At 38.1% G+C, this 13,562-nt stretch overlaps 1 protein-coding gene across 1 annotated transcript in view; it reads right to left on the bottom strand.

The window, feature by feature from the left end:
• The window catches only part of LOC135219580 (5'-3' exoribonuclease 2 homolog), a gene marked incomplete in the record, with an annotated part of 341,454 nt that overhangs the window by 57,774 nt on the left and 270,118 nt on the right, over nucleotides 1-13,562 (bottom strand). The window contains 1 exon segment of the mRNA XM_064256465.1: nucleotides 2,369-3,553. Within this exon segment, the coding sequence (XP_064112535.1) occupies nucleotides 2,369-3,553 (1,185 nt within the window).

Raw genomic sequence — 13,562 nt, 5'->3', positions numbered from 1 at the left:
TTATAGAAAGTAAATACTAGATTTCAGAATGAGAAAAGTTACAGACAAAGGTGCCTTTATACCAAGAGGTCCACAGCTATGACATTTGACTAAGTCACCCCAGTTGATAATTTCTCTTTAACCGTAAGAAAAAATGTTATAAATGATCTTCTCTACATTGCACAATAAGTTGAAAATGACTATTTACAACCCCTTGTGGTGCCTCTTTTACAAGACAATCGTAAATTTTATCTACTTATGCTTTTTCTAATAAATAAATTTATTTTGTAAAATTATAATCATAGCTCACACAATATACAAAGATAAGAAATAAAATCAGTTACAAATTCTTAGCATGTGTTGAAAAATATTTAAGTAAATTTACCGAGAACAAAGATTCAGTAACTTTCTTTATTTGTATGTTTTTTCTAATATCTCTTTGCACTTTCCTTTGCAAAATTACATTTGCAACTGGCATACTATTGTAAAAGACAAGGACAAAAACCAACAGCAACCCCTTGGTATATTTTTGAGCAAATTTACAAAGAGGTCTCATGCGAGACATAAACGCAGTATTTTAGCCAGTGTAAAAGTTGCCATTAGTGAACTTATGGGCTATAGAAGTATTTGCACCTCTTTCTCGCCCAATTATTTCGAAACTGATTGTTTATCTACTGGATCAATCCATCCACCACCCCAAAACCTATTACTACTACTCCAGAGGACCAATCCATCCATTAAGGGTTAGTCTTCTTAATCGTTGGTTGGAGGAAGATTTTATCTATAATATCTGAATCCCAGCAGCCCTTGCAGATGTTCATTACCTTTCTTTGCTTAATCAACGCTGATTCCACCATTTGGTTTTTAAACCGACATTTGCTGCTATAAATTATATGTGACAAATTCCAGTTTATCCTGTGATTATGGTTACTTATTTAGTTAAAAATAGCTGAGTTCGGTCATCCATACTTAACCAGACTGAATGTTTATGATGTATTAATCTCTGGGGAAGTGATTTACCTATAAAACATATAGGACTGGTCACAATCCAAGCATGGGATTTTGTATACTCCTGTCTGGAGATTTGGCTTAGGTATTTGGATAGGCAAAGCAAAAAGGTTAGAGTTTCTGAGAGGCTGTGTAACTATCTTAATCCTGTCCAAGAGTGGGATTTTTATTTTATGACTGGGTGTCTCTCTGGTCTTGTCTTGAGGGGGTGGTAAAAGATTACGTTTTATATACATACATACATGAACACACACACACACACACACACACACACATATATATATATATATATATATATATATATATATATTATATATATATATATATATATATATATATATATATATATATATATATATATATATATATATAATTATCATGAAGTGTTACCCAAGGTAGTTAATTTTTAAAGATACTCTACATTAATTTAGACAGATTCTAATAAACTATAACTCACAAAAGCAACATTTTATACAGATGAACCAACTTCAGTAATTTTGCATTTGCAAGGGGAATTTATAATCTTGGTAAAATGAATGTTCATCTGTTGCAAAAAAGTTTCAACAAGGTCTTCCTTTCACTTCCCATAATTTTTTAGGAATCTATTTCAAGTTAGAAAAGTCAAATTAATTCATGCTGCTATTGCCTTATGCCTCAAGTAACTACAACTGTGTGACTGCATAAATCCCATAGGACAGAGCATATACCTTGGCCAAATGTAACTAATAAAATTTCCCATTATGTACAATTATCACAAACTTACATCCATCATGCACAATTATCCATAACTTACATCCATATGCACTTACAACAACACTTTCAAATACTACAAGTTAAAGGGTAAAAATAATTCACAAATTAAATATAAAAGGTAAAGCACAATCACAAAACAAAATGCATGAAGTCCTTAAAAAAAGAGCAAAAAATCAATTTTCCATTTAATACAAAATTTGATGCATGACCAAATGAGTCAATGCATGTTATCATTATTCCTAACTTTTCTCCATACTGACTAATATTCAATTGTTGGGAACCTAATCTGGATGTAAGCCTGACATTCTTATGCAATATATTTCCCAATTTCATTCATCCTCCATTCCTGATAAATATATTTGTACACACATTCATATAACCTTGATTTTTACAGCTATTACAGGATACACACTGGCTTTCAAATGCTTAGTGCATTGTCATTTTTCTGGACCAATTTCCATGTCAACATTTAATTTTATCAGTGATGACTACCTGCTATTTTAATATTAATTCTCCTATGCTAAAAATGGATAATACCACATGCACACACTATACAGATACCTATACATACAGACATACATACAACGCATCACATACTAAGGGACAACGAAAAACCATCTTTAAACACCTCATATCGGGAGATATGCCGAGAAGTCCTCCTGGGCCCATTTCAGATTCGTAAAAGTTTCCATATGATCCTTCTTCGTAATCTGTGTGAGAATCATACCCTTCTTCAAACATGCCACCTCTCTGATTGTATGAACCATAAAAATAACCTGGTCCTTCTCCAAGAAGACCTTTACCTTCAAAACCTGGTCTGCCTGGACTTCTTTGGGGGCCATGACCTAAAAGACTATCATCTTTATAATCATCTCTGCGATTACTGTTTTTTGTATAGTCCATTCCTTTCATCCCACCACGCTGACTGCTTCCTGGTGGAAAATCTTGCGTGTGAAAACCACTTCCCTGTTCATTCCATCCACCATAATCCAACGGACATGCACCTAACAGACCATCCTGCTGGACACTATTATCCTGGAAATTTCTTGACTGGCATCCCATTCTACTTCTCCCTCTTCCATTTCTATAAGGTTGCGAACCCCCTCTAATTGGAGGGAGAAAGGAATTTTGTTGCGAGTTATAGTCAGGATATATATAATCATTTCTGGAATCTTCCACATTTGAAGATCCTGTTGACTCTCCCTGATTTCCTTGGTTTGAACTTTGCATTTCCCCTTGGCCTCTCAGTCCAGATCCTATAAGTGCTCCAATTAACCCAAGTGAATTCACCACACCTTCCTGTGATGTTTGACCAAAGGATGTAAAAGGACTTGGAAATGATATATCGGGAGTTGGAAGGAGTCCACTACCGGTGGGTGCAGCACCAAGCAGCCCTTTTCCTCCTCTTTCACCTTTTAGAAGTGGTAGTTTCTCATTATTAAGGCCCCCTGCCAGGAGGTTAGGAGTTACAATGGTACGGTTAGGTGTAAGGCTTTTATTATTCAGACTTCCAATGACTGGATTTGGCAAAAGCCCTGTTCCTCCTTTTGTATTTCTCTGAAGAGGTAAATTATCAATGTGTGGATCTCCACTTGAATCATTTTGTGCTGATGCCTCTTCAGTGGATGGTACGTTGTCACTGCTCTCCTCTTCAGGGACAAGCTCTTCACCTGTTCCTTCAATATCAGTGTGGTCCTCATCACCTGCAGAATTCTTAGTAGGATGATCGTCGAATAGATTCCTAGAAGGCTGAATCCTGAAGAATGGTGGAGTCTCGTCCGACCCTTCCTCCTGAGCATTCGGCAGCAGGTGGCTGCAGGAGGACAGCAGGTTAAGTTGCATGCTGTGCCCTTTAGTAACTTTTATGCATCATCATCAAAGGAATCAATATGGCTAATTGTACCATGAGTGAATAATGAATTTCTATTTCTGAGAATAAAGCAAATATGCCATTCACTGTCATGAACAAGAATACATGTGAAATTACTTGAGACCTAACCATTATAAAATAAAGTACGTACAATATAAAATACATCTTAAACACAATACAAATGTAATAAATATCAAATAAAAACCTGAATGTGTTTAATCATATTATAATTGGGACTTGACTCATACCGTGCATAAATACAGCTAATCTTTACTGTATGACATTCATATTTGCTCCTTAAATATACAAATATTCAACTAAATATGTAACAAGGCCTGCTGAATATTTAGCTATACTGGATCACAAATACTTCTTTATGAAATACTCCACTCACAGTTCTGGGTACATAAAATGAATATATGCTGCAAAAAAACTGATTTTCACTCTAGAAGTCTTTTACTTCTGAGATATAATGATCTCCAAATACTAAAGATATCAGGGCACCCAATGTAAATTAAGTTCATTTCAACTTGAAGTGACTTGAAACATCCATTTATTAAAAAAAAAAAAAAAAAAAAAAAAAACACACACACACACACCTAACCTCACATCTAGACCAAGAACTTGTATTGTAATGAACCACAAAGGATAAGGAAATCCCAAACCTTCAAACACTCAAGTAGTATAACATACTCATTGTTATAGTCACTACATGTTTTATTTTCAACAAATTATACTGTACTGAACCACAAAGGATAATGAAATCCTAAAACTTCTAACACTCATATAATAACATATTCATTATTGGTCACTACATATTTTACTTTTATTCCAAAACCTAATGAAATCAAATCTCACAGTTAGGGATCCGGATTTTGAGTATTTGCAAAACAACATTCATCCTTAACCTTGGTGGTCCTGTGACACAACCAAACATTTTGCTTAAGTGCCAGTTATGGCCATGTTTCTGCCCTACCCCATTTTAATGTTGTCAAAAACTTTTGGGAAGTAAATTTCTGGATCTAATCAACTGGATTTCAGCCATAATTCCTACATATTAAAAATATTATTTACCATAATTCCTACACTTTACAAATATTATTTACAAGTGGAAAAAGTACTAATCAATGTTTGCATCAGATCCACTGGTATTGTGTTGGCCTTTTGTTGTCTGAATTTCTAACTACTAGTTCATTCTCCCTAAATTTCTGGGCTTCCTACAACTTCCACAGCTATTGTACTTTCCGACTACGTTTCTTAACCCAATTATGTGTAAATTCATCACTATCTTCCAACTCCTGGACACCACAATGGTCTTATTTATCAAGTGATTTTCCCAATACAATCCAACCATAAATCTTTGCATTTCTGGTCAACTATCTTCAAAACCTCAGCCACCCCATGTCTCTGCTGCATTTGGTTATACAGATTTATCATATGCATCATAATTTTTTTCCTTTAATGACATTCCTATTTGCCAGAAGTACAGCAATCTCTCTTCAATTTATCCTTGCTTTCCAGTCTAGTATACTTATCATGGTGTTCTTCAAGGATTTACATATCTTACTTGGTTTAAATTTTGTAATCCAGAGCATCTCTTGTGAAACCATGTTACATTTGGTACCAAGTAACAGCAGTTTCATCCATTCTTTGGTCAAATTTATTTTCATTATTTTATGATCTCTTCTGAACCCCATTACTCATACAGAATGCAGTGCAGATCTTTGCTGGACACCAACATCTATCTTAGAAAACTTTTTAGGTATAGCTACCATCATCTCCACTAGATTCTGTGTTATGGCAGTAATGTAACTAGCCAGATGAATCTTTCACTTTTTCTCTGCTTTCATGACCATTTTCATGACAGACATGCATTCAGAAGTGTTATTTGCATTGTTAAAATTCACTCCAAATCAACATAGTAGTACTATATGGATAATCCCGACAATTTACACCTACCAAGAATTTACTCTAAAAACAGAATTTGTTCCAGGTATATTATGCACTTGCTACTGAAGACCACTATACTACTAAACATTTCTGCATAAGGTACATTTTCCCCTTGGCAGAAGCAAGAAAATCAGGAACTAATATTTCTTAAGGACGTAAATTCTTACTATAAAGGCAATGCTTTCCTATAAGAATGTGTTGTAACAGACTATCACCAGATATTCAATACTGAGAATGTTCTCTTTATTTCCTGATTCCTTTGTCTTTTTTGGGTACAATGTCCTCTAAGTGCCATGAACAAAAAATAGGAATGCTGCTTAAATTTCAATCAATAAGCAATTGTGAGTTGGTAACTTTTTTGTAAATGCTTAAATTTCAACCACTAAGCAATTGTGAGTTGGTAACTTTTTTTGTAATGTCACCAACTACATTTTAAAGTGTAACAAGGACTTACTGCATCAAATCAATTCTAACCTTTCATAACTGACTAAGCAATTCATTTTTAAACCACTGCTATTATAACTCTAAAAGTAACTTAACCAGACAACTAAGTTATTTCTGTACTTTTAAATCAGAGGTCAAAATCAGAGCAAGACAAAATGGCAGACAACTAAGTGGAATGATCCAACAAAATGAACAAAAAGAAAAAAGTGATTCACAGTATATCAATCATCCTCGGTAGGTTATCCTAACTGTTGTATCAATTTTTACAAAATTACTCATTATGTATTGTGTTCATTTATTTATTTTCAATTCTGCAAGAATCTGGGATGGTAACTACGTATTACTGATACTGAAATGGCTCATCATCTGCCATAAGCACACAGAACCAAAACTGCTTTCAAACAGCCCCATTATTGGTTATTAGCCATACTGCAGAGTACAAAATATGTATATAAACAAAAACTTCATTCCCTGTTAAAAGAATGCAATTGGTAGTAAGCTGCTCAAGTAGCGGTGTGTGTGTGTGCTATTATTTGTGTTGTTTGAGCCATGAGGCGAGATGAGAGGAGATGAAACAAGCAGGGTTTGGTGACTACCAACTGCACTGCAGGGGCTGGGTTTCATGAAAACATTTTATTAAAAAAAAAAATAAAAAAAAACATTACCTTCATCACAAACCCGTTGCACTTACAAATAACCAGAAGCCGCAGATGTGTCTAACCGAGACCTGCAGAATCCCCATGAACCAGTGTCTCTCAAAGACACATCCAGTTATGTTCGTGTGAGAAAAGCCCTGGCAGTTAAGTTTAAATCAAGTATACTCAAGTTTTTACGCTTCATACAGTGCTCCTCCTAGGAGCAACTAATGTAATAAGAGGACAGCACATATTCATTAAGTATGACATGGGGTAACAACCCCATACTCACATATTCATTAAGTATGACAAAAGGTAATACTCTATGTTGTACAATATGACACCCTGAACAAAAGAAAGGATGGTAAGGTGATGAAGCTGACTGATTTAACAGGTCACTGAACCATACCATGGAAACAAGAATTATCCTGATCTATGTCAATTTCAATAACTGGCTTGAGAAGACCAAAGGTGGTTTAAGCATAGATCTCCATGTCATTCCATGGCTGTAACATAGGATCATCCATCCCCAAGCCACTGAATCTGGTGAGGTGAACAATAGGCCAGCAACTACTCCTTTAGTGATGTTGTGGATAGGTTAATGAGAGTGATCATTCTCACCCTGCACACACCCATGTTTAATTACCATTTTGATGGAAGGACCTGGAGAAGCCTGTTCAGGGTACTGATTACCATGTTTTCAGGTAGTTTAGTGTTTCTGGAGACACTGTGAATCAGTCTACGAGTGATCACATACTTGCCAAGTTACCATACACACATCCATGTTTAATGACCATTTTCATGGAAAGCCCTGGAACTTCCAGCTCAGGGAATTGATGACCATGTTTCAAGGTACTCAAGTGTTTCTAGAGACAACCCTTACCAGCTGAAGGGGAGGTGGACTCCTTACCCACGTCTTCTGCCTCTTCATGATAAAAGAGCCTCTTAGCTGGGATAAAAGGGCAACAAAGGATTCTTTGCTTCAAAAGAACTTTAGAAGTAGTTTGGAATATAAAGATATCTAGCCTGGTATTGAAAGACTGCTCCTTGCTGGATCTGCAACTCAGTAGTCCACAGACTTCAGGTGTGTTCTTCTCAAGTTGTTGAAGGCTAAAGGGTCTAGGGTGCTGACTGGTTCAAAGTTTTAGACAAGGGGACCTCCAAGGTAAAGCATGTCTAAACACTATCAAGATTGAAAACTGCTAACCTGGTGGCTGCAGATGTGAACTCACAAAGGGGAAATGAGACAAGGGAACCTTAGCCATTAGGTGAAAGGAGACTGGAGAGATTCATGATGGACGCATCTATCTTCCTAAGCATGAAGTTATCAAGCAGGTCTGAAGTGGATCAAATATAGAGATTGGATGCCTTGCCCTAAGGAATTCCTATCCAACAAGGTTTGACAACACTCGCCCAAGAGATCTAGCACTAATAAAACAGGAGAGCACTAGCACCACCAACAACTAGCTCGTATCAATTCCAGAGGAGAAGACCCTCTCTACATACATTCTGTCAAGTGTCCAATTCTTCAAGTGAATATCAGTAAAGACTATTGGAAGCCATACTATCCCCTAATAAAAGACTAGTGGAAGCCATACTATCCCCTAATAACATGTTACAAAAGGTGGCTTGGGAAGAACACATCTGAATCCTGCAGAATTCTCTTCTGCCAAGTGAAACCACTGATCAACTATGGCATGTATCACATGCACTAGTACAATCTGTATTAGTTACGAGACCTGAATCATACTATGATAGTGAAACTATATCTAAAAGATTGTCAATTTGAAAATAAAGCTAAAAGAATATCAGGAGTCAAATGGAAGGAAATAGTTAGATAAGATTAATGATGAAGAGAGGTGGCTTGAACACGTCCTTCAAATAGCCATGGGAGAATAGTATGTGAGTGTCACCTGAGCTTCTCTGGGCACCAGGAAAGTTGAAAGACCCAAAATTACTGTCTTCTGAGAAGTAAATGATGATTACTTCACAAAACACCAGAAATTTAGGGATGACCAATATTTTCTAAGGAAAATTGCTAGGAGGAACACCTTATTTATCAACAGTACATTCTCCCCAGTAAATCCTATAAAAGTGCAAACTATGCAATAGCAACAAAATTGTATAACACCAGACTGACAAAAATGTTGAACAAAATAACAGAATGGAACCAGAATGAATAACAGAATTGAGATCAAAACTTGTCATAACTGGGAAAAAATAAGGAAATAAAATAAATATCACAAAACTCCTGTAAAGAATATGACAAACCTGCTCCCTGCTACACTTAACAAAGGCACAGGTAGATAAAAAGACTAGGTAAAGATAATATCACAAAAACATAACATTCATGAAGTGAATGAAGACACGGATATGAATAATGGCGTAATAACGATAAAAAAAAAATTGAAAAGGCCTTCCCAGGTAACAGCATTGCTCTCAAGTCACACAAAACGGTGAGGAGTAAAGGGAGTATCATTGTAAAGTGCAGTGAGGGCCATAAAAATAAGAAATATAGTATGTATACAATTAACCGCACATCTGGAAGGCTCTCCATAACTATCAAGTAGATTGTATTGCCTTTGTCCAACTTTGATGCACTCATAACTGTTTCCTCTATGACATTCAGTTGACGTCTTAATTGATTTGAGACATTTAATGTGTCTCTTGGATGATTTGCTGAAATTTTGGACAAAACTAATGATTACCTTTCACTTTTACATTTAATCACTGGCTATAACAATGATGCATTTCCACCAAACATTCACTTCTAAGTATTGTACACCTGTCCTCATGTTAAAATCTACTTTGATAAGTTATAGTGCCTTGTGTTAAGTGTAGCTGGGAGCAGGTTTGTAATATTCTTTACAAGAGTTTTGTGATATTTATTCTTATTCCTTATTTAAATACAGTACCAATACAGGCAGTCCCTGGTTATTGGCGATCCAGTTTTATGGGGCTTATCTAGCGCTGATTTCCTGTTATCGGCGCCGATAATAGAGTATTGGCACCGATACATCCCTATCACAGGCTCCATTAACCAGTCACCAGCGCCAAAATCCAGATATCGGCACCAATAATCATGTTACTGCTTTACAGCATAAAACATTTTCAAGAAGTGACAATCCAAAGATTTGACAAAAATTATTCATTATAAAATTTGTTTAGCAAATCTGGTAACACTATTTTCTTCAGACTTTAAAACCTTTAGTCTGCTTTGCTTGCAATGCATGGTTCTCTTTATCCAACAAATTTATACCATTAAGTTTTTCTAAATACAGTACTACATAATACCATTAGGTACACCAGTTATTTTAGTATGTTATATGTACAGTAGTTGTAATTAATTCCAAGCTTCATGGAATTCACAAGTTGCGCTAAGCATTATTTTCACTATATTGGAGGCAGTGACTCAATGTTAATACAGCCCTTTGACATTTCATTATACATACTTTATACCAAGTTAACATACAACAACTAAGAGGCAAAAGAGAAAATACCAGTCAGGTCAAACTCAATATCATACCCAACCAAACTTTAATACCAAAAATACCAATTTAAAAAGAAATTTGTATTTTTCCTAATAAATGAACCCCTGCGTTCACATAATAAACAGTATCCATACTTACCTATTTTTGGCTTTTATTGAATTGTCTCTGGAAAAAAAATCCTAAAGCTACCTGGGTTACATGGCACGACCTGGCCTGACCTGCCTTCTTCCATGAGACAACTCTTACGCAGCTCTACTCATTCTCCTAGGAGTGGGTGATTTAAACTATGTGGGGCAGTGAAAGGAGGGTAACTTTACCTATATGAAGGCATTATGTTATATGTTAAGAAAAAGACAAATTTCTTTTTAATTTGATATGCGAACTTATGCTGTTATATAGGGAACCTCACCAGAAGGCAGGAGGACAATCTTTCAGGGTAAACAACAGCCTCTCTGGGTATGCAAGAGATGTAAGCTGTTTTATCATAAACAACCCCATTCCTCATGATGTTGCGACAATGTCTTCCTAACTGGATGAGTCAGTGTTGTACTCGCTACTGATCTGGTAGCCCAACTTCGCTTCTAACTGCAGCCAGCGTGAAACCAGAAGAATTTATTTCTGGTAATTAGAATTTCATTTCTTGATATAATGTGGTTTGGATCCCACAATAAGCTGTAGGTCCCGTTGCTAAGTAACCAATTGGTTTCCTATCCACATAAATAACAATCTAATCCTTCAGGGCAGCCCTAGAAAAGCTGTTAATCAGTGTCTGGTTAAACTAAGTTAACTTAAAGCTTTCCCCGCCTGATGGAGCTCCTGTAAGGCTCTACATCGTTACAACTTGTTGTGAAGCTACAACTGAACCCAAGGTGAAGGTATCTAAAGACTTGTGTGTTATAACCTTGTGGTACAAAAAGGTGAATGTCTGTCTCTTCCAGACTCAGGCCCAGAGGACCTGCCCTATCAAGCGGTTCTTTCAGAACTCCAACAATGGTCCTATTCCTCTTATGTTGGGAGCCCTGACTGGTTGGGCCTGGATCTTCATTATGGTCCAAGCAGTATGCCCTCACAATCACCTCTCTCAACCACAAGGAAATAGTGTTCCACGATATTGCTAAATACTACCAACCCGTACTTAAGAGAAGTCTCCGGTGGGAAAGTAAGTGTAAGTGTGTGTGTGTGTGTGTGTGTGTGTGTGTGTGTGTTAGGGGGCTGTACATTTAAGGTAGGCTCTCGGGGCTCTATCTGGGCACAGTACCATTTTATCCTTTTCGTTCCCTACAAAGTCCTTAAATGAAGGAACAAAAAAACCATTGGGTAGTGTGTGGAGGGGTTTGGGTCTTTGCCAAAAATTCTGGTAGGAAGGTGAAGCCCTCTGATGTCCATCCATGGGTGTGGGAAACATCATATGAGAAGGCATGAAGTTCACCCACCCTCTTCACAGACATTAGTGCAACAGAAAAACTGCTTTTAGGGTCAAGTCCCTGTCTAATGCCCTTATGAGCAGTTCAGAGGGCAGCTTCCTTCCTCAGGGAAGCCAGGATACTGGTGACATTCCATTCTAGGGGTTTCAATTCTCAAGGGGAACAACTATTTTCTAAGTTTCTGATCAACTCCAACAGCTCCTATGAAGCTGAAAGGTCTACAGCTCTAGGTTTGAATACTCAGGTGGGGCAAACCTACAGAAAGGTGCTCCTCCTGATGCAAGATGGGAATTTCGCCACATCACTCAAAGACATTTTGAGGGGATGGAGACCCCCCCCCACTGCACCAACAATGGGAATCCTTATATTTTCCCTGCTACAGACTGAGGGAAGAGGGTCTGAGGGGCCAACAATGACCACAAAAACTGATGATACTGGCTGTTGTGCTCTTGCTTTAACAGGGTGGGGAGTTGGGGGAAGTTGCCTTGGTATGTCCACCAGCAGGTGGAGGAGGTCTGCATACCATTCCAGTCGGGGTCACTTTGGAGCCACAAGTGTCATTATCAGACCTTGGGATATGAACAACTTATCGATGACCTGAAGTTGGATGAAAAAGAGGAAGTTGTACATGTCCCACGGATGCTGGAAGGCATCCAGCAGAATGGCTCTTTGGTCAGAGACCAGAGAACATGGGCAAGCTAAGCCCTGTTCTAATGACCATTCCATCCTAACTATCTGATCTGCCATGCTTAATTGGTCTGCCATGGTGTTCTTTTTTCCCAGGAATGTACCTGGCTGACAGCATCAGCCCCTTGATCTCTGACCCCTCATGCAAATCTACAGCTAAGCTGTTCAAATTGTGGGACATTGTGCATCCTTGCTTGTATATGCAACCACTGAGGTGTTGTTGCTCAAGATGAGCATGGTCTTCCCTTGGAGGAGATATTGGAAGTATTTGAGTGCCACCTAGACTGCTCGCATCTTCAAGATGTTGATGTGATGTTAACATTGCTGTTTGTCCCACTTCCCTGAAATGCATATGATATTCAGATGGGTGCCCCAGCTCAGCCCCTTCAGGATGTGTCTGAGTATACCAGCATTCTGGGGGCAGGCAGCTTAACTGTACCCCCTCCAGATGGTTTTCTGGGTTCTTTCACCACTGTAGATCCTCCAGGATCTTCTTTGTCACTCTCATCAACCTTGTGTTGGCCTCTGTCCTTCTCCTTCATTCTCCTATGCAGTCAATGCATACGGACCCTGCACCCGGGTACCAATTTTTTCAAGGAAAACAAAGTGGGTGTCCAAGGCTTGCCACTTCTTCATTGATTGTCGAAGGTTGGACAGGAAGGAGTCAGATATTATAAGGAACTTGGTTAACCTCTCTTGTGAATGGTAGGCCTTCACCCTCACTGTGTCTATTGTCATGCCCAAGTATCCGATTCTGTGTTGGAACTAGATCTGACTTTGAGGGGGTTGATAAAAATGTCCAATTACCAGCACAACTGCAGCACCTCTCCCTGGCTTACACAGCTTGTTCTGCTGCCGAGGGTGTTAATATGAGCCATTCAACCAGGTACCTGTGTAGTTGGATGGCTCTCCTGTGGGACCATTCCAATGACAGTTGAAAACCTCATTGAAAACTTGGGTGGCTGTCAAAAGGCCAAAGCAAAGGGCCCTGAATTGGTATGTGACTTTCTTGGAGACAAACCACAGGATCTTCCTGAGGGAGGGGTGTATTGGCATGTGGAGATATGCATCTTGCAGGTCTAACAAGACCATAAGTCTCCTTCCCTGATCACCGCCAAGATCAACTGGGCCGTCTCCATTTTGAAACGAGCAAGTCAAAGGTAGCCATTCAGGATCGACAAATCTATGACAGGCTTCCATCCACCCAATGCTTTCTCCACCAGGAAGAGGTAGCTGTAGAAGCCCAGTGCATTGACCTCCACTACTTCTCCTGGCCCCTTCTGTAGCATGTCTCTTATCTCCCATTGCAGGGCTCTCTCCT

Source organism: Macrobrachium nipponense, chromosome 1 (assembly GCF_015104395.2).
Source record: "Macrobrachium nipponense isolate FS-2020 chromosome 1, ASM1510439v2, whole genome shotgun sequence".
Lineage (NCBI taxonomy): Eukaryota > Metazoa > Arthropoda > Malacostraca > Decapoda > Palaemonidae > Macrobrachium > Macrobrachium nipponense.
The sequence above is the reverse complement of the archived record's forward strand: the minus strand, read 5'-3'. Positions and strand labels throughout refer to the sequence as shown.